This window comes from Anas acuta, chromosome 6 (genome assembly GCF_963932015.1).
Source record: "Anas acuta chromosome 6, bAnaAcu1.1, whole genome shotgun sequence".
NCBI lineage: Eukaryota > Metazoa > Chordata > Aves > Anseriformes > Anatidae > Anas > Anas acuta.
In genome coordinates, this window is record NC_088984.1 from 9357120 (window position 1) to 9380297 (window position 23178).

Genomic DNA, 23178 nt, shown 5'->3' on the forward strand with positions numbered 1-23178 from the left:
CATACCTTCATGGCCAAGGCACAAGGTGATGGTGCTCCTTCTACCCAAACAAGCAAGGGTGAGCTCTCACCTGATCTTCAGCCACCCAGCTGAAGGAAAGAAGGAAAAGAATGGAGTCCGAGCAGCTACCTCCACCTGTTTTGTCTTCACCAGCTGAAAGCACTCTGCTCCTTGTTCTCACCATTTACATCTTAAAGAACTTGAAAAGTGTGTCCTTGCCCTTACCAGAAAGAGGTCAAGTTAGGACAATGGGCTCTGCCTCCACTCCATACCCAAGGCCCTGCTGATTACAAACCACTGGCAGATACCATCTAATACCCAGGATCTGCGTGGGCTAGCATTTGCCAAGAAACAGCTGGCAACATTTCCTGCTTTGTCCTGGAGAAAGCATCTGTTATTTCTACTACTGGGAAAACAGACGGACAGCACTCGCTATTTTGGGTCAACTTTCACTCGTTATAAACACCCTCCCATTTCACAGGACTTTCAGTGTTCAGAGAGTAGGAAAGGTCACATTCTTTGGCAGCTTGGTTAAGAGCTTTCAAATCAGGCTTCTCTAATTTAGTGATTTTCTCAGTTATGTTTCCAGCAAAGTATGATGAGATCTTCCTTTAATTCCAGTCTACTGGTGGGGCTAAAGATGCTAGATTTAGTAGCTTGCTGCCATATGGAATAACCTTGCCAGTAAAGATATTGTGATGGCTATGGTTTTGTTTTTTTTTTCCCCTTTATTGAACTGGCATTCACATTTTACGTTCTCAAGCTGCAAATTGCTCATTTGGTCAATTATTTATCCAAGGTGTCATCTTTTAGAAAAAACCTCCACAGAACAGCCCCTTACTCAGTAAAATTTCATTTGCAATTATTCTTCCTATTAGTATTGACTTTTCTAATTACTTTTAAAATTAGAATACCGTCAGTTGTGCTCCACTGTTTCAAACCTAGCATGATTTCCTAATACATTACTTCTCTCTCAGATAATGACAACTTTCTCTTGGAACAAATGAAGCAACACAGTTTGTCTAATATAATATATATTTGCTAAATCCAGCTTTTTAATTTTAGTGAAGTTAACTTGAAATTTATTCTTACAGTCTTTGACACATTTATAAATCCCTTTAAATGATATTTGGAAGAATGTCAGTAGTACCTTCTCCCAGTGCTTGACATTCCAGCCAATATTGCACCTGACTACACACCTGCAACTGCTTTATTTTCTTAAAGGACAGCTGCAAATATTGCTACTTCCTCATTACACGTAAAACTCTAGAAAATGATGTTATAGACAGGTGATCTATTTTTTTCTAGTAATTACACTCCTTATCTTGCCAAATACTATCCAATATGGATATTCATTTCTTACTAAAAGGCACTAGAAAGTCATTAGTCATTGATTAAAACACAGATAGAGTAAATAGATGATGGAATTATTTATTTTTTTTTTATTTGACCCTGGCCAACTTTATTACAGTCATTGAACCTCATATAGCTTTTCCAGTCAAGAAGAGAACACCTCCTGTCAGCCTGTTTTTACCTCTGCTTCCTATGAACACCATTAGGTGTTTAATGGAGCCTGCTTTCCATGGAAGCAAAGCAGTGAGCACTTAATGAGACTGAGCACTGCATAATTTACTTTGAAACAGGGAATTTTGGGAAGAAAGTGTATGAAAAATCTTAATACGCAAAGGTTACATGCCAAATGAATAAATGGCTATTCTTGTATAAACCTCATTCTTCTTTATTTGTTGATCCCATTTGTTGCAAACGGATTTGAACAGACTCATGCTCTAGTGAAAATTAGCATAGGAGTCAATTGAAATGTATCACAGATCAAGATTTTGCCTGCACTGGAAAGTTCTTTCTATATACATACATTGCTGCTTGGAAAGGATGCTGCTATGATGTCCATCCAAAGCAACGTTTCTTCAATTCTACATAGTGCCACCCCTATGGTACAGTGACTACAGAGAAGCACTGCCTTGCTGATGTCTGTGTACTCTTCCATACAAAAATGCTCTTCTGGATGGTGCTTCCCAGAAGGAGCAAGGATCCGGTATGAAAAGTGTAACTTTCTTTATCAACAAAAATAGATGGACCATGCTAGTGAGGCATGAGGCTCACTGCAAACAGAGCATGTGGAACCATCACCACTGCACACAAATACAGAGGAGAGAAGTTTCCATTTTACAAGGCTAGAATTGTTACTGAATTTCCATGGAAATATTTATATACAAAAAGGCAGTTTTAACATTTCCTTTCCTCCCAAATAATGCAGTATCTTAATTCTTTAAATAGTAATCTTTTGTTAGTCATATTACCTCCTGAAAAAAATGAACTTTCTAGGGAGAACTACAAGCAAAACACCTACTAAACTGTGACATTTATGTAAAGAAGTTTTTGGTCTATGATATGTGCTACTGGAAAGCTAAGAATGCAATTGCTAATATTAGTCCTTGGTGTCCTCTTGTTCTTTAAAAGATGTTTATAAATCATTACTATTAATATCCATTTAAAATAATTAATAATGATGTGTTTATTCCTCAGATGTTACTGTAAGTAGTACTGGTGAGTTTCCAGAGAGCTCAGATTAGTCCTTATATGTAAACAACCTATATCTATTATGCTGTATTTTGCATTTCTAAAACGTAGTCCAGCTGAGCAAAATGTTTTCAATGCAGACAGATGAAAGGAACCAAACACCATGACTAAAATGTTTCTACTACTGAGCTGTTCTCACCAGATAAAAAATAAACTATCCACGTTGTACCGGTATGAAATGTCACACTATGTCATAAATGTCCCCATATTATTCCCTGGGATGGGGTTGGGACAGAAAGGAAAGGTAGCAAAAGTAAAAAACTAATCCATGGAACCCAAAACCACATTTTCAGGTTAAAACAAAAATCTAATTTATTAAAAATTATGAACATTCCGGAAAAAAAAATGTCATTTCCATGACATTTCCATAGAGCATGAACATGTGAGAGCCTAGGTTTGAGCAAGTAATTGAAACATTATTTTTACTTTTTTTTTTTCTTTTGGAAACCACAAAATATAGGTATATTTTAGTTAAAATACTTAAATTTTCAGATAATTTCACCTGCTGTGGTCTAGTAAAGGTCTTTGTGAATGCCTGTAATTCAGTTCAGAAGGTAATGATCAGTAATCAGATATAAAATGCCTGTATTTAAATGCCTTTTAAAAGAGCAGTATTCTTCCAGTAATTACCGCCTAACTGAAGTCCAATACCACCTGAATACTTTCAATAAATCAAGACTTAGCTGAAAGATGAAGTGTGGTTATCAGCAGTACTGCAGGGAAACAAAGATGCAGTCTTGGAAGTTAGCTGTGTTAGTCAGATAGCAATTACAATAAATTATAGTCACTTCCACAGTCCCCAGCCGTGGACCAGTCTCCCTGCCATCCAGCAGCATGCAATCTCAAAGCAGAGAGACCCTCTGTAGTCCTGCCCGCTCTCCATGGGCTGCATTTCTGAAGCATACACTGACTAAGCTACATTGGAATAAAATAATGGTATTTTACCTTCCTCAAGGTAAAACGTATTTCCAAATTCCTGTGTTAAAAAAGGTTATGCTGTGAGGCAATGCAACAGCACTAATCTATAGATGACTCCTCCATCTGAGGCTACATATTGTCAATTTTTAAATTGAGTCACGATTGAAATTGAGGAAGGATTGAAAAAACAAGATAAACATTACTCCACCTACATTGTCATTTTCTAAATGTTCTTCTTACTTCAGTACATTGTAGTGCCTTCCTAATACCAAGCAAATTATTACTCTCCTCATGAACTAATGTTATAAATTGAATATTAACAGCATAGTTACATCGTTTACCTTCACACCTGCATTTTAGACAACTAATTCCACTCTCTTAAAAATACAGAAAAACAAAACAAAACCTCAAGTGGCTGCCAAACTTAGCAGGGTACTGATAGGTATGAGATGTTCACATTTACATTTATCTGTGCAAATAGAAGCTATAAAACTGGGACACTGTGTCTGTTCTTTCCAGATAATTATATTTTTTTTGGAATTGTAATGAAGCAAACAGAATTTCCTCTGTGCTGTGAAGAATTTCTTACAGCTAAAGATGTAACATGGTACTGGTACAAGCAGATAGCATAATCCAGAGGTTAGAAACATTTTCTGAGCTGGGAGACATAGCCTTTGAGCTCTTCCTCTGTGCTAGTTCCTGTGTTGGAAATTAACATCTTGAAGGGATGCAGAATGCTGACCCTGAGACTCTGAAAAAAAAAAATTGCTGTCTTTCAGGACATACTATCCCGAGTCCAACAAAAGACAGTCCATGTGATGTTTATGGTGAAGGCAATGCCTAAGGGTAGGGGTAACGTTTCTGAAGGACAGTCCCTGGCTGTTGCAAGACTCCTGATCAGATTTTCATGAGAGGATCAGAGCCTATCCTGCGTATCTTGCCATGTTACATATTTGTTTACCAGAGACACCTCTGAACAGTTCTCTCTCAAGCTTCTGTATGCATCTCAAATGCAGATACAGCCTAGGACGAAGGGGTTGGATGGCTGCTGTTCACTGCCTCTACCAATACACACAGGAAGGGAAGGCAGTAAACAAATAAAATGAGGTTTTGTCCTTCAGACAAGCTGTCTAACTACAGCTGTCTAGCTGTAGTTAGACTGTGGAAATCCTTGCCACGAGACACTGTAAATGTCAATGCTTTATAGCGGTTCATGGAGAGGTTGGCCTGGTCAGGGAAGAAAAATCCTCAGAGGTTTCTAAAGATGTGACTTCTGTCACAGGAAGCCACCAGAGGTAGAGGCTGGGAGACCTGGGAGGAGCAGTTGGCTTTGTCTGTTTCATGATTTTTCACATATTTGCTTTAGGCTACTGGAAAAATAAAATGATAAAAATAGCATAAAAGTAAAAAAATATATATATATTTACTCTTTCCAGCAACAACTGTATTGGTTCCTGACCTTGTATAGATACTGCTTTTTAGCTGCTAGGTGGTAATGAAGTATTTCACACCTCTACCTCCAAAATACTGTTGTCTTAATTCAAAAGCAACCATGCACAAAACTGTTCCTCCTATTCAAATTAATGTTAAAGACGTGTTAGCTTTACACAAACCCTGAAAGCAGCATATATGCAGATTAAAACATTTTATAGAAACAGCAGGGTCCTTAACTGCTAAGGAAAATACCTACTGGATTTTCAAGGAGGAGTGAGAAAAAGCAAAACACAATTAGAGTGAACATTCAGCTACCAGACTTCCTTGACTTCATGGACTGAACACTTTTTCATGTTCTTAAAAGTCAGAAGAAATTGTCATGTTTTTTCATTCTGTACAAGGCCAGGGTAAAACACTGCTGTAAAACATCAGGAGGGTACAAAGCACCAGTTTGTCCCCTGTTTAGAAGAGGGCTGCAAAATAAAATAAGGCATGTATTTGTTGATTATATCAGAAGAATAAAGGGCACAAGACATCTGGCTGAAAATGTAGATGAAGTAACAAAAAAATACTACAATTAAATCAAAACAAGAATGCTGTGCTTAGGAGATTGCAGGTCATGTGCAGAACTAAGCTAACAGGGTTCTGCTGTGTATGTCCTGCACCTATCACGGCAGTAAAAATAAATAAAATAAATAAATGAATAAATATGATTAAAAAAATAAGTATGAGGGAAAACAGGGCATATAAATTAATTTGTACCAAGAATTACTCCCTGAGAAAATACAAAGTCAGGAATATTTTTCATTAAAACTACCTTTGCCTGCCCAAAAAAGCAGGCATGCCATGACTACAAATGCTTCCCAAAATCGGGAAATAATGGAACCAGCACAAAATTTATTTCAGAAAAGAAAATCTGATAGGTAATTTATATTTTCAGACCTTTTACTTCAAAATGTCTTTTTGGCCCAAAAAGAAGAAGCTAAAAAAGTTGGTGAACAAGATAGACAGGAGAAGATGGAGGTGATGTTAAATCACCTGAAAAATAGATTCAAATATTTTGAGTAAAATAAAATATATTTTTATATTGTTGTTCTTCATCTTTGTGGCCTTTCACTTTTCTGACACTTCTGTGACAAAAGTTGTGTTCATTTTCTATACATTCTCAGTATTTTGTGATAAGGTTTTTGGCCTAATTTTAGTGATGAAAACTAAGAATATCAAATGTAAAGACTTGTACAGTACTGGCCTTACATTTCCTTCAGTGATAAGAAAGTAATCATGAAAAAAAAAAAAAAGATAGAAAATTAGACTTACATTTAACCTTCTCCAAGCTTGAACATGCAGGCTCTTGTGAATTTTTATTTAAAAAATAGAACAGAAATAAAATCATTCCCAAATGTGCTGTGAAGAATATCCTAACTTTTGCTTCACTTCTTTACCGAAAAACATTACAGACTTTGTTCATTACCAGAAGTCTTAATTTTGAGTTGCATCTTGAGGGCATTTTACAAGATTTGCCTATATGTGCAGTACAGTAATTACTTTTTTGAAGTGCACTGGAAAAAGGAAATGAAGTCAGCAGGTTTATGATCTCAGAGCTTTTTGATTTAATTAAAAGTCATTGACAGCAACCCCCACTATTCAGTTGCTGAACGTGCCCAGATACAGAGCTTTAAACCAAAAGCTATAATCTGTAGGCTTTACAGCTGGTTCAGGTTGACTAAGGCAAAAAATTAAGCTTTTATCTGTGCTACAGAGTGGACAGTAAACATGACAATAATGTGATGATCTCTATTAAAAAGAAATAAACAAATAATAAAATAAATAAAGAGTGAGCCTAATGTCATTAAAGGTTAAAGTTAGTAGAAATAAAGCACACTAATTTATATTATATTCCCTTCATGAATGTGTTGTGTATTAAATCTCTTTTTGATTTATAGCATTAGAAACTTTCTAAGTCACACATTTTAATGCACACACTCAGTCACAGCTGAATCACTCACTAATGTGCTATATTCCCTGATGAGCTGGCCAATTTAATATCCAGGCTGATGCCAGAATCTCAACACAATGAAAGCCCCTTCATTGACATTCTGGTGTAATACCTAATAACAATTAGATTCCTTTTCCTTGGTATTGTATCTTGCTATTGTCATTTCAACAACAGATGCTTTTCTTATAAACCACTGAATTTACTCAAATTTAAATGTCAGGCAGACCAAGTGAATGAGCAGTCCATGAACCTGCGCTAGGGAAAACAAGCTCACATCTGTCTCATTATAATATATTGTATTTCCATTTCATTTACTTTCAATTCTTAGCATAGTTTCAAGCAATTTTTCAATTTCCAAACCAAGCAGCATCTTAGAGAAAGTTAGGTGATTTTTTTTCCTTGCTGTGTCAGAAAATACATTGTTGTCTGGAATGTTTTTATGGTGTCAGAAAGGATCCCAGCACAACACAGCTCCCACAAACGCATCGTTTAACCAGACAGCAAAACAACACAAGAAACCAGGGTGCAAAGTTACCAGTGCAGAAATTCTATACACAGGTTTCCTGATGAACACCAGTGCATAATTCCAGGTATGGTGTACGTAAACAACTATAAATTTTATACACTATGTAATTAAATGAATAGACTTTCACAGGGGAAGTAAGAACACAGCCAGGCTCCAGCAATCTACAATTATGTGTGTAGTTGTGCTGGAGTTTTACAGATACTTAGCAATGCAGGTAATGTCTCAAGTTGTTTCTACATTGCTTTAGTATTTAGGGATTTAGGTCCTCAGATGTTTTCTAATACATCTCATTAGCTGCACCTTCAGGTACATTAGTACGTTCAAAAATCTTGTTGTTGAATTCAATAACTGCAACTAAAAGTAATGACTTGTAGGTAGATACCAAGCTTGCAGGCCAGTCTCTAAATAAATCATTTAATATAAGTAGTATAACATTGTAAGAGCAGGATGAACCATTGGTTTGTCTGATATCCTTAAAGACATGGGGAGAAGAAAAAAGAGTGGTTCTGAGAAGTTCTAATATTGGGCCAATATGGGCCAATTCCATTTGTCCCAGAATAAGAAAGCTTCTCAGTTGCTATGATTTTACCACTGTTTCAAAGGGATGACAATATTATCGTATACTTGCAAATGTAAAATGTGCAGACTAAAGACACCAGTGTCATCCAAGGTTATTCTGTTTATTTCCAACGTTGCAATATTTTCTTTATTGTTAAGAATTTTAAATGAACATTTTATTGTCAAGTTCCCTGGCAGAGGTTCATGGAAGTTGGGAGTGTAGTTAGAATATGAATGAGAAAATTAATTAGCTGGTGACAGTTTGGAGTATTAGTTTTCAGCTGCCACTTTTTATTAGGTCTTTTTCTGGATGTGCATGAGTTGATTGACAGCATATTTCAGAAATACATAGGACATTTTAAAAAAAATCATACTGCAGAACAATATATTCTAACTCTTTCAAAAAAGCCCAACACACTATATTGTATTTAAGTTGAATGCATATATGGCATGGAAGTGCAGGAGTTTGTTCTGCCAGATTCCATCAGAAATCCCGTCTTAGACACTGATGAGTTTCAGAAACTACAAAAGAATAAATGTATTGTTTTTCTCACCCAAAGGTCAGTTGCTATATAGCATTGCTGCCCAAACATTGGCCTACAGATTTGTTTTGTATCTCCATGGCACTGCTAAAATTCAGTGGCTGCTGATATAAATGAAAATTAGGGGAAGAAACCATGATGGAAGAGCAGATGACAGAAGAACTTGATGGGAAAGCCTGAGACAGCATTCAAGATTAGATACAAAAATGGGAAGGGAGACTAGGCAAAAAAAGCAGGAGTACATTCACATCTTGGTAGGAATACATGGATATTAGGGACCCTTTAATCATGGAAATGATATTTTTATGTTAAAAAAATATCCTTCACTTATTAGAAATTAAACTATGGCTAAGATTGACTGTATTGGAAGGGGGAATTTATAATGTTTTATTAAGAATGGAGTTAATTACCACTGGAATGAGAAGTTTAAAAACAAAATGTTTGTTACTTTGAAGAACATTTTTCAGGGAAAAATCATGGTTCTTGGAAAAAAAAAACATAGTGAAATTTCTGAAACCTCTGGATAAGAGTAACATTTTAGCTTTGTGGGGCTTAAGTCGATACAAAGTAAATACGATACCATAATTGCTTTCTCACCTCTGTGCTTTAGCTTATTATTTTTTATTATTGAGCCTTAGCATTTTAATTTCTAGTTTATCTCATTTATATTCTCCTGACATATCGCAAAATCAATTTTTAGATCTTGATGGAGCATTTGTAGCTCCACTATATTACTACACAAATGCAAACATGCAGATATCTTATTAAAATGTCACTGTTTCAGAGATGTCTTTGGTGCAAATGTTATTTAGATGAAAAACGATTATCACAACAGTAACAGCTCGTTCTGTAAAATTTCATTTTAGTCCAGTCTGTTTTAGAAGGGTACAGCTGTCAAACCTTGTATCTTTCTCTGATCCCTCAAGCAGATGCACTTTGTTTGTTCTTATAACAAAACATGTGTGTGTCCTTTAGCTGATTAGTGCATCAATGAGAACATGAGAAGATATTCAATGTTTCCAAAGGTTTGCACATCAAGGAGAACATTAAGCAGCCTTGTGAAATGAATGTGATTTGTTAAAACCTCAACACTGCAAATGGATGAAGCCAGAAGAGGTTATCGATGCATAATTAGTGCATACAAGTGGTCTAGATATGCATCTTTGTCTACAAAATTCTTGCTTACTGTGCAGGTCAAATCTTTACCTTTCTGTCTTTTCTACAAATTTCTGTCATCAAACTTGATTCTTTAAACATGCAAAGAAGTTTAGAAGTATTATGCTCATATTATAGAAAAAAAAAAAAAAAAAAAGATGCGATAACATCCATAACGCTCCATATCTATACAAAGACAAAGAACATTTAGTCAACAAGCACAGCAATGGCTCTTCACTACATGGATCTCTTCATCATGGTGGGGCAGCACAAAGCCCTGCTATGCTCATGCCAGGGATTCATCTCAGGAAGTTGCTGTTCAGAATAGTCACCATTGCAGTGTGTTGCCCTGGGCATTCCTGGTGAACACCATAAAACCCAGACATTTTCAGAAGTGCTTAAAATTGCCCCTATCCTGCTTAGATTTTTGAATGGCTAGATTCACTTTGTGAGATGAGAAGTATTCCTGCTTGATCCTGATTTAAAAAAAAAAAAAAAAAAAGAGTTAGTTTTCAGACTGGCATTTTGTCTTGGGTTATGGAACTGAGAGCCAGTTCTGAATCTTTCTGTACTGTCTAGAGTCAAGAGTAATTATTGCTGAAATCAGAACGCAGCTATGATAAAACTTGAGGTCAGAATCCGAGTGAAAGATAGAGCAAAAAATGATTATTAATAATGAGGTTGAAGTATCGTTTTCATTTATTAAATTGATTTCCATAATTTTTTATAAATCTCTTGACATAAAAGACTAAATTTAGTAATTTCTCTTGCAAATATTATGCATTCCTTCACAGTATTGAAAATAATTTAAAAAAAAAAAAAAAAAAAAAAAAAAACTTTCTTAAAATGCATAGCAGAGTCACTCTAAATATTCATTATTATGAAACACTGAATTGTATCTATTAGGTGTAAACAATATTGGCTTGAAATAATGCACATAACAGCTCCATTAGCTTATCAACTGTTTGTGGAAAGCTTGCAAACTATCTCCCCAGCTGTCAGAAGCTTCAAAGGAAAAATTACTTCCCATTTTAAATAAACCTTACAAAATGCGCATGACACTGCCAGCAGGAGGACAGACAGGACCTGTTAGCAGGCGGCACCCCAAGCACACAGGGGAAATACAGACACCAGCAGCCTGCACCTGGGGGCAATGTTGCCATGAGCAGACCTGACATCTGCAAACCTCTCAATCACCCAGGTTTCCTCAGAAAAATTGCCCTCATTCAATTTAATGTCAGAAAGGGAGGAAGTCAGCAGCTGCACACATTCACACATTAACTGAAGTTCAAAAGGCAGCAGGAAAGGACAGAGAGCAATGTAGACAGAGCTCCCTAATGATTTAGCAGGCTCCCCTCCACAGCTAGCAATGAAATTTCACTGTGTGCTCACCAAATGTAAGGTGGTGGACAAGGCAAAAGAAGAGGGACACACTGAGGCCTTTCCTGCTACCTAGATTTCTTTTTTTCAGGCTGTGTACATGTATATAGATTCATTAATGTAAAAATCAGTTTTATATGTATTTTTTTGTTGTTCATTTTATTCCTATAGTTTTGAAACAAATATACTGGACCAGCAGCAGGCTCCTGTTGTCATTGTATCTAAGCTAGCTGGACTTTAGTATTTCTTTAAAGGATCTGTAAAAATATTCTATAAAATATTTAGGACAGCAAGCAGCAAATATCAAAAGAACAGGCCAAACTGAATTGAGAAAACACATGCAAGTGGCCACCTATGGCAGTATCTTCACTAACTGCCATTCAAACCATAACCTCATAGTGGACTAGAAGTTCAACAGGTCCTCATGGACTCTCCTCACTCTGAAAAGGAGATTTTTCTATTCAAAATAACCAGAAATAAACTGAAGATCTACTATATAAAAGAGAATGTATTATATAAATTAATATTGGCAGCACTCAGACATATTAATTTGGTACTCTCAAGAGTCTCCTAAAATTTTATTGGTGTTGTCTTACCTATGCAGCCATAAGATTATTGAATCACATAAAGACATGTAGCCTACTAAATGTGCACTCTGAACTGACTGTAGGGAACAGAAGGCTTATGTTAAAAGGTCAACAGCATTAATTCTCTGTAAATGTATTTTATTCAAACATGAATTCTTAACCAATTCACATTTTGCAATGACTTTTTTTTTCTTCTCCCTAAAATGCTTGCCTTGCTCTTAAGGTGAAATAAAAGCATTGTCACAGAATCATACAATAATTTAGGTTGGCGTGAATGTCCAGAAGCTGGATAGGGACTTGTTAGGCTGATGTCAATACAGTTAACATAGTCATAGGAGAAAATAAATAAATAAAGTAAACTTAGGTTTACTTACCTGCTCTCTGCATGTTCAAAACTACATCACAGCCATATGCTTCTCCATGTCAAAGGACCTAGGCAAAGCATCATCTAAGTGGCTTCCAAAGTCTCAGTTAATAAATTAAGCCTTTAAATAAAAAATGCCATCTGCATGGGATTTACCTTCTTTTGCAGAAAGGGATTTTTGAAACTTTAAAAGAATACCCACATTCCTTTAAGTTTTTCCTCTCTCCCTTATCTATATTCTGCTGCATCACGGCACTGACCTCAAAGACCAAAGGACTTACAGTTTTCACTGTAGCAGTAATTCAACTTTAAATCAACTGCTAGGGAGTGTAGGGGAGTACTGCCTCTCCACCCTGCTGGAGAAAAGCATGACCTCTACAAATCTCTGATTTATGCCAAATTGACACATATTCAACCATTTTAGTATTAAATCTGTGATATAGTTTTATGCTCCCTGCTCCTTCACAACTTCACTATCTGATTAGAGAAATTATGAATGCAAACTCTGCATTCTGATTAATGAGTCATGAACATCACAAGAAAGCAGCAAATGACCTTTTTTTGCTCATTTCTGCAAGCCTTCCTGTAATCAGCATTATAAATATTTTGGTAGAGTTTGTTTATCAAATCTGCACTGGAGCAAAATCTGTTTTAGAATCCTGTTTTCTTCCTGTTTTGGTCCTTCTACAGGCAATGCTGTATTGTTATAGGAGTCTAGACTCTCATAGCTCTGTGCCTTGATTCAAACTGCATACAGCCATCTATCCCTACTTAGATCATCTAATCAGATTGGGGCAAGGATTGCAGTGGAAAAAAATAATCTTAAGGAATGAAGTGCAAAAATACTGGGGAAAAAAAATAATAAAACTCAGAAACCAAAACCCAAAAGGGATATAATTAAAGAACTTTTAAATAAAGTAATTTAATGCAGGACTTTGTTTTTTTTTTCAGATAGTGAATTACAACACTGCTAAAAAAGCTAGTACAGAAATAAAAATTATGATGCAGAATACAAGAAAAGCATCTGGGCTTATTCTGCTTTCCAGATTATAATATGGCTAATGGAGAAAGTCCTCAAAGGAGGATCCTCTACAAAGTGTTAAATGCATACTGCTAAATGGTATTGCTCAAGGTTTCATATATATTTTCTGAATCAAAACACATAAGTCAAGGTCTCTACGTCTAAGGTTGAGCTCGTGATTTGTTATTGGGGAGTTTCAGTAGCTAGAATGTCATTATCAGCCCTGTAATGTCATTATCACATTTTATGGATCAGCCATTACAAGAAACCCAGTAGCATCAGACACAAGGAGGTTATGATTTGGGACTAGAAACAATTCTATAATCTCTGATAAAATCTTGGTGCTGGATCCAGGATCTGCAGAGGAAAAATGCAGACAAGCAACTAGCCACCAAGAGGTGGCCTCTCCTTCCCTGGCAATAGCAAGGACCAGAGAAGATTACCAGCACCAAAGCCACAAACATATTCATTAACCTGAGGAAATGATCAAGAAGGCAACATTAGAGACACTCATCCCCCAGCTCCCTGAGGGTGGATGCCCAGAACATGGTAGGCTACCAAGGAGAGGCTGGAGAAGAGAGAACATAGCAGACAGCAGCGAGGAAGACAGACTGCTGATCTCCACACAGTTTTTCAGATAGCCCATGGAAATCATCATTACAAGTGGTTCTGGGAATGGAGAAAACAGTGCTGAACTTAAAACTTAACAAACTCCTAAGAGATGATGTATGGAGACAACTATCCTAACTGACCTTCCTAAAAACTAGAAGAATGGCAGCCTAGGAGAACAATAATAGATTTTGATCTTAGGGAAGTCAAGATAAATCTGAGGCTGTTGAAGATATGGTGTATATATAGCTCTACACACAACAAGGAATGTGACCTATATTTTTTAAAAACAAATCAAGCAGAACTGAGTGGAAGCCTCATGAAGTTTTATTTTAAGTAGTCTTTTAAGAGATTTTTCAGGCTTTTTCTACTGATTATGGGATTTTGCAGTATTTACAATAGCTGTGTAGCTACATATCCTATACAACTGCAAATCAGCTGTGCAGACAAATACACTAATCTGAATATTTAACAGGCAGAAGTCAGCCACATAGCAGAGTTTTTCATGGTACATTAGAAGATTTAGAAACAAAATCTATTAGCATTCTTCTACACACAAAAGGTTGATTTAGGGGAGACTAGAAGAATTAATCTTCAGATATGGTAATGCATATTAACATCAGAAAAACCTGCTGCAGAAGATATATACGTGGTTGGGAAAGTTTGGTTGAAATAAAAAAGATATAAGTGCTGGTTGTTTTCAAAGGAAAGGGGTCATCCTTGCAAGATGTTATTTGTACATTGATCCAGAGCATGAAATAGTTATTCATTTATTTTGTATTATGAGAAGATAATATCTAGGAGTCTGTTTTCATCACAGAAAATATAAGAACAAACTGGCTCTTTGCCTCAACTGATGTTTTCTAGGTTAATAAGAACATCAGCTCTAAGCACGACATGCTGCAGCAGCATGCTGCACAGGGCTCGTCGGTATGCTGCTCCGTGCCAGTAGAGATCAGTTTCCTGATTTTGCCACTCTATTTCTTTTATAAGAGATCTATTGTGCCTGTAAACCCTTGGCAATGGTAAAGACAACTGTGTGCTGGATAGGAACAATTGTGACTACCACCATCGTTTTTGCACAAAAGATGTGCTGGGAAGAGGAAACATTATACAGCTCCCTCTCCCTCTCTGTGTGCGGTCACAGCCCATGCTCAGCCTCACTCTCTGCCATCCAGTTTGTCCTCCTGTGGTGGAAGAGGTCATCTAGTCATTGGCAAGTAGGAAATTTCTTAAAGGCAGGGGCAGTTCCCAGAAGAGAAGGGTCATCATCAAATGCATCAACAGGGCTGGCAGCCTTCACCACATCTGCAGAGTTAATTGCTCTTTCTAGTTCAGTATTGGATGTAGATTCCCTGGAGCTTAATGAAGCTTGTTGGAACAGAAACGAGGAGGCTGCACTCACAGTTATTACTGCCCAAACTGCACAAATTCTTTGCATAAAAACAACTTTGATCATCAGTGATTGTAAGATGGCTTCTCTCAAATGCAAGCTGCATGTGTAATGGTTATCTTTTGCAAAGAGCCTGCCATGGATGCTTCTGGCAGCAGTTGTAAGTAGAAGTTCTGTGTCTCCCAACTTGAATTCATGATCAGCTCAGCAACACATTGTTACAAAGAGCATTTCAGTAAAATAGTACAACCCTATATCCTTCTGAGATTTGTACCCACACCACTGATATCACTTTGCTCTTCTTATGCCTGCTTCTCATCCATCAGCACTCTCATCCATCCTATGGCCAGAAATGGAACTGCCCCCTTGCCTCAGGGTCCTTACTCTCTTTAGATGCAGGACTGATGCAAGGAAGGACCTAGGAAATGCAGCAAAACCACAGGGGCCCCAACCAGACTCACGAGAGAAAGGAGGAAGAAGGTCAAAAAAGAGAGGATATAGTATGGAGCCATAACAACTGAATCCCCTGGAGGGAAAATGGTGAAATTATGTCTGTTTTCAGAAGCAAAGATTAAAACACCTATTAAGAAAAATGAAATACTAAAGATTAAGTAAGCTGATTCCAAGTCAGAGTCCAATATCAAATTCACAAGTATCAAATGGGAGATTTTGAGTTACTCTGTGCACTGAATACAAACCAAAATCTAGAGATTAAATGTCAACAAATGAAGGCAAAGCATTAATCTATTGTGCCATATCACCTCACTCCCAAATCACTAACAAGCCACTATCTATCTTATCTCTGCTTCACTTATTGACAGTCTCCATTTGTTTCATCAAGAAAAGGGACAATCCATTCAGGACTCAGCATACATCATCCTAAGCAGAAAGAAATACTTTGCAATATCTGCCAGCTAAACGACTGACTTTGTGTACTACACACAGACCTTGCTCTAGCACAAAAATAGTTAGCAGAAAAGTATAAAAAATGCTATTTTCTGTGCTCTGTACATACATCTCTCTCAGATATGCACAATCAACTCATTCTCCTTGGAGAAAAGCAGGAACCATCCCTTTTAAGTACCTGTGCAAAAGAGAGCTAAACTCTTTCACAGCCCACACCAACACCCAACTGCTCAGCTCAGCTATTAGGGGGGCAGGCTTTGTTCTCTGGAGATCTGGGTTAAATTATTCAACCTCTAGGACAGCTCTCTGGGAACACTGCTTTTTGTGGAGAGCAAGCTTCCAAGCAAACCAAATACAGCTCAAGAGCTGCATTTAAGAGCTTCCCAAGAAGCCAAATTGTCCCAAGGAACCCAGTACTTCCATGAGGTTCCTCACAGGGAGGAACATGAGACATTGTTCTTTACAATCATCGCATTTCTAGGGGTAGAGGAGACCATTTTGTATTTGTTCACTTCCAACTTGTATATAATGTTTGGTAAAAAGGTGTGGTGATAATCAAGAAATCTGCCTTCACAGAGATAAGGTCATAAAATATCAGTCTCAATAAAAAATAAATTTCTCCAAATGTAGCACCCCTTTAACGTGTGAGATGCAACACCACAACCACATATGATAGGGAAAAATAAAGCTTTTATCAGCAGCAGCTTGCAAGGTACCTGCACACAGATCATGTGCACATGAAACAAAAGTGTCCAAAACAAAACTGGGATTTCTGGTTCCTTGGACACCGGCACTACAGTAGGTGTGAGATTCTTCATCAGGAGAAATTTGGTATTAAAAGTCAAAGGAAGGAATCAGATGTTGTGGTCACAGTGTTATTTATAATGTGACCTCTACATTTTGAAGTCAAACCTACCAGAACTGTAAAGATGTTTTTACAGCATTACAATACCAGCAGACTCAGGCACACAGAGCTGCTACAATTCACCTTCAGTTGGTATTCAAAATGATTTCTATTTAACAGGAAGGTCTAAACCTCTTTTTTTTTTCTTTTCTTTTTTTTTTTTTAATTGAAAGCTGTGAATTCTTAATGCATTTGTGTAGCAAAATGATTCTCTGGCAAGCATCAAGGCCAAAATAACAAAACAAAACAAAAAAAAAATCACAAAGTGCACCAGATCCCAGGTACAGGTCACCACCAGTGATGGATAATGGACCTGATGGACCATTAGTCTGTTCCAGGGTGCCTGCACTCAGAGCCAGTAGGGAAGAAGCAGGCAGTAAAAGAAGCTGACTGCAGATTAGAAAGGAAAGAAAGAAAATGATGTAGGAGAGACAGCTGAAAAGAGAAGCTTCTCAGTAAGTTTCCCACTAACGTTTTAGCTCAACATTAAGGCAGAAAAGAAATACTTGCACTTTGCCAGGTTAACTACTCTGAACAAATATATTGCAAACTGGGCTGAGGAGATGTAAAATCAATGCTCTAAACATGTGTCAATGCTAATATTGGCTCATATTTCTACTGTTTACAGCATTTAACCTGCACCTCAGGGAAATTAATAATTATTACATCAATAATTAATTTTAAGGCCATTGTGCTAACAACAACTGAGCAAATTTTGTAATTTTGTTAGGATGAAATCTGGAAAAGCATGACACTTCACAGCAAAACCAGGTAGTTCGGCCAAACTTCTGCCCTGCCTCCCTACTCTCTTATCAAGTGTAATTTGTGTGCTGCATTTGTTGCTGTAATTACAGCTGCTTGGTTACAGAATTTTAAAAGAAAAGTCATAGGACAGGATGTCAGAAAGCTGACTAATAGTAAAGTTCAGATAAAAGCATTAGACATAACAGACTAATCAGATAAAATCAGAAGATGAAGAAGTTCAATGTTAAATCTGAAGGTACAACATTTTCACTTCTCAAGAAACAGCATAAATTATTTGCTTCTGCAGTACAGTGTTCACCTCATAATGTGTAACTCTAGTTTCTAATATACATGCATTGTAATTAGTTAAAATAATAAAATGACACATCCTATGTGTTTATCAGAAAATGTATAAGGCTAGCAGATAAAAGTGCCTTTACTGGGTAATATTTCAGGATTGTTCCACTGTGTGCCAGACATCTGCAACAGTTTACTGTCATGGATAAGGGATGGGCTGTGTTGATAAGAACGGAATCAGACTGATACAAGCCTTGGCTTAGTCCTTAGTGCTAAAGTCTCTGCAAATGTGAAAGCTGGGCTCTGGAGATAGCAGACAAATGTCATGTTTGAACAAATGATATTGGGGAAAACTAACTGGAGGTCCTAGAAATAGAACTGCTGTGAGGGAGCATGACCACGAGTGTACTTACTTCCCAGACAGCATCTCTACTTCCTTCAGGACAAGATGGAGGAATACAGATTAGAGACATGTCTACATTGCTCAATCACAGGGAGGAAAACACTTTTAATGGAATTATAAAAGTTTGAGATACAGTAAGCATATTCAGGTCACCTAAGCCATCCTCCATCACTTCTGGAACTGAACTAGGCCATGTGATAAATGTCTCTGTGCTTTGTCCAGATTAGTTTCAAATTACAGGAGAGGCTGGGATTGCCTGAAGGCAACACACATTCCTTTCACTGGCTGAGAATATACTAGCCAAGACTCTTATTGAGTACAACCACGATTATGTTTTTCTTATCAAATCACCTTTAATTGTACTCAAGCGGTTTGTTCCTCATAGTATATTTCTCCTACATTATATTCCTTATTTTCTGACATGCATCACACTATTTTACTAGTTAACACAATATCTTACCAGGTAACAGATCGATTTCTGTCCTATTTAAAGCTAATTCATTTTTTGTGAGTTTTTTTTTTTCTCCCACCATTTAATCAAGTGTGTAGGCACTTAAATAATTCCCAATTTTAGAAACTGAATTACCAAAAATAAATAAATTAATTAACAGCCAGATAATTTCCTACTGGGCCCTACCACTGATGTGCTCTCATCAGTTGCCATTATGTTTACATGGACATTTCAGTTTCTCAGTTTTCTAAGCATTGGCACAGCTCTTCTTACTTCAGACTCACCAGCCCCTCTTTCCTGTACTCTTGGTGCCATTATTCATACAGCAATTTGCAAGGCATGTTAGTTACATCTTTATGCTTTCATTAAATGGGACTGCTTCCTTTCAAGCAATGCTGGATTTTCAGTATGTGACAAATATACCAGAAAGACATACATGCACACACACATACACAAACCATTCATCTCTTCCTGTGCACCATGTTTGTTGAAATTTTGTTACAATTCACTTGTTTTGATATTCTGCTCTTCTAATTTTTCCTTTTCAACTCTTAACTGAGGTCCTACTTAGTTTTGTTTAATCCTTTCTTTTTCTGTTACCAACAGCTTTTTTTTAAGGGATCATTAAAAAACATACCATGTGGGAAAAAAACAAACAAACAAACAAAAAAAAAAAAAAACACAGAGGATAAACAGAGGCAAACCATGGCTTTCTTAGAAAAAAAGAGGTAGCAAGAACATTTTTCCTCTATGAATGTTTCCCAGTGATCCCTGCAATTTCAAACAGCCCTACATAGCCATTGTATCTTGTGTGCTTCCCTAAAAAAAATCAACTCAGAAACATCACAGCCCTGCACTGTTTTTGAAAGCCCTACCTTGAGGAAAGGAAAGGAATCAGGAATAACAAAACCTAGCAGTGACTGGCAGTAGTGAAACTTGGCAGAAGACTCAGGAGGCAAAGTAATGTTTGCTCTTCCCTAAATTGTTTAAAACAGTGTGAGGAGTGAAGTGGGATCTGTTCCTTTCTAGAGGTCAGCCTTGAAACAAAAAGGAGCTCAGTAGCTGACAGATGTGGAGAAACACTGCTCCAGTCAGAACGCAGACGTGGCACAACACAGGCTCTTGGAGAACTAAATTTAGAAAGATGGGAAAAAAAAAAAATAAAAAGGATTTTTAAAGCTCAGAGCTTTCTGTGTTCAAGGAAGCCTGCACTAAGAAAACAGGAAGGTACTGCTTCAGTTATTGGTTCAGGAAACTATGCACACCAGTGCCCAAAATACGGCACACACTGGGGCCATCAGCACTGGGTCCATTTCTGGCAGGGCAGAGCACCCAGCACCTTGCAGCAGCACAGGCAGCCACTGTGGCTGTGTCCTCCTCACCCAGCTGATGTGCAAGCCCAGCACGAGCCCTACAAGCTGGAAACAAAATCCAAGGCTGCTGCACAGGTGCTCGGGTGTGCTGGCAATGGTTGAAGAAGGAACTTAAAAAGAAGCCAAAGAACCTGAAGATCTGAGGAGAAACATTCAGCAATACTCAGCACAACAGATACAGAATAAATGAGGTCTCTGTTTTTTTTTCTTTTTGAAGTCACTCAGTGTGCGTCTTCCAAGCTCTTATCCAAAAGAAAGGGTCTTCCATTAGCTCCTGCCCAGCATCTCATCCTGAGAGCTGCAGTATATCTGCAACTGAACAGAGTCTCTCGTGTATTTCATACTTCCCAGTCAAAATCAAGTACAGCATTTGAATAACAAAGATACAGCTTTCCTGTGAAATGTGTGCAGTAAATTCCCCAAAACTTAAACACTGGGAAAGCAACTACTCCATCTGTTGGCACTGAGCTGGGAGGTAAATGTAAAACTTGACAAAGCCTCTTGAGCTGGACCACCAGCAAGCTCTGATGCATGGAGAATGTTACATGAAAACTGCTGCTTTATTACAGTTTCAGAAGAAATGTCAGAAAAAATAAACTGGTGCTAAGGTAAAATTATCTCAAAAAAAAAGTGAAGCTTTTCATACAAACAACAGAACAAGTTTTGACTCCTAAACTTTCCTTCTCTTTTTTCATACCTTTCTAAACACAATCCCTATTAGTGCTTGTAACAGTTCCTTATATTTCTTTGCTTTACAGAACCTCATAATGTTTATTTTAGCCTAGGACTATTTTGCTATCACAAACAGCTGAGCATACGATATGATTTATGAAATCTCCAGCATGCCAACGTGGGGTTTTGTTGCTAATCCCACTTCACTGTTTCTTCCCACTCCACCTATTTAATTTGACTTCTTTAAATATTTGTAATAGAAGTAGTACTGCAGTCATCATGAAAAATTAATTTTAAGGGCAAAAAGCAGATAAATCTTTACAGCAGCTCTAAATATCACCTCACTACATTGCAGAGTAAATCCGCAACCATTTCTTCAGTAACAAGAAGTGCCACAAGTTTTTCCATTTGCTGTAACTATCATTAAATATTAAGTAGACAAAAACCCTAAAACCACAACCCACAGAAGACTAAGATTCCAGAGGGAAAACAGCAGAGATGTGGAGAGTCATAGAAAATTTGTGCCTGCTCTGTTGGAAGACCACCAGGTCTCCAGGCTGCACAATCAGCTGCTAAGAATGTAACATCACATTAAACCATGGTGATAACTGCAGGACAACAAGCAAGAACAAGTTGTAATTGTTTGGTTTTTTTTTGCCATACAAGGTTAAAATCAGGACATACCATGGTGTTGTGTATGAATTTCAATATTCAAAAAAAATTACTGCATTCTGAAGTAAAACTTGGTTGATCCCCATGTGAGTAATCAAAAGCATGGTTTTAGCTTGCATAGCAGATTTGTATTATGGATTTATATATTATGGGTATAGCTGTACTTATCAAGGTGATCTTTGACAACAATAAATATGACTTAGAAAGCAATACCCCTCTCCTTCACATTCCAAAACCATATGCTGATTTGCATTGCTGCATTGTCACTGAAGTGACAGCAAAAGCTTAACTTGGAACAATACCAGAAAAAGGATTTAGTCTGAAAATATTTTAACTACTTTTTGTGAAGGTACATTTCATCTCAGGTTTTAAAATGCTAGTGCTGCCAATTCCAACTCCTTTATTTGGTGGCTCCATCAGGAAAAAAAAAAAAAAAAAAAAAAAAAAAAAAAAACAGGACATATCCACCATTGCCCCTTTCTCCCCCTTCAAGCAGTTTACTGAATCCCAACCCAGTAGCTTAAGGTTAAATTCTATCCTGATAAAAAATAACACTGAAAAAGTGGAATAATATGCAGGCATGTCACGACTCAGGGTTGCATAACCACTACGCAGCCTTGAGTGGGTAAAGAATGACATGGTGGGGATACATTTTACCTTCCTTCTCCTGCCCCTCTTTTATCCTTTGGGTATGAAAATTAAAGAAAGAGGACTCATTTCCCAGTTTTCTTCATTCTCTTTGCAACTCCACAGTATCTGATAAGTTTAAAATTGCATTTCTAACTTCAGTAGAAAAACTGCTGCTCCTGGGTTAATGAAAGAAATGGAAAACTAACAAAAAACAACCCGGTGGAACTGTAGAGGGAAAAACAAATTTTCTCTCGAACTTCCCCATTGCTTGAGCCAATTCAAGCTGCTCATCATCACCACGATCTCACCACCTTCTTCCAGCATATCTCAGAGGATGACTGGGTGCTCCCCTCCTAGGGCAGCCGTATGCTTCCCCAGCTCTTCACAAGTGACTGTGGTCACCCCCTCATTATGCTTCTCAGTTTGCAGTTGTGCCATTCCACATCTCTGCCAAAGAGTTCGCCACTGAGTTGTAATACCCTGGAGTATCACATTTTTATTCCTGAATTGGCAAAACCTCGATCTCCTTTGAAGTTTGCCCTTCACTAATGGATAAAAATGAATTTTTACAGCAGGGGCTGTAGTCTGCCTCATTTTCACTAATTAACACAAGGACAAGGTAGACTGTGTCACATGCTTAACCATTGCTCCTTATCTAACTGCAGACCAACAGGGATGATGAGGGCAATGTCACCTAAGCCGATGAAAGTGGAACAAAGCAAGATAAGTATCTTTAAAAGCACTTGCGTACTCAAAAACAGAAACACTTTGGAAGCATCATTGTGTTTCACTACTGATGAAGCTCATACCATGAAAAAAAAAAAAAAAGAAAAAAAACTACACATATATACATATGTATATATATATAATAAATATATTACATATATTTATTATATATAAGATATATATATGTGTGTGTGTGTGTCTCAAAGCTGACAGCCTCGACTTAGAAGAAACAGAAAAGAGTCCTGAGGTTTCAGTTCATGTGCAATGGGGATTTCCATTTGCAAGTAATTAGACTGACCTCCAAATATACTGCAGAACT

The 23178-nt window shown here is 37.2% G+C and overlaps 1 protein-coding gene across 2 annotated transcripts in view; it reads right to left on the reverse strand.

Annotated features, from left to right (window-relative positions):
- DPP10 (dipeptidyl peptidase like 10) overlaps window positions 1-23178 on the reverse strand; it is a 471329-nt gene that overhangs the window by 294864 nt on the left and 153287 nt on the right. Inside the window, exon 1 of one of the 2 annotated variants that reach the window (XM_068687296.1) lies at window positions 6-80. The exons of the other annotated variant lie outside the window; for it this stretch is intronic. Within the exon in view, the coding sequence (XP_068543397.1) occupies window positions 6-11 (6 nt within the window). The 5' untranslated portion in view covers window positions 12-80. Of the gene's footprint in view, window positions 1-5; window positions 81-23178 lie in introns of those variants that run through there. 2 annotated transcript variants of the gene reach the window in all.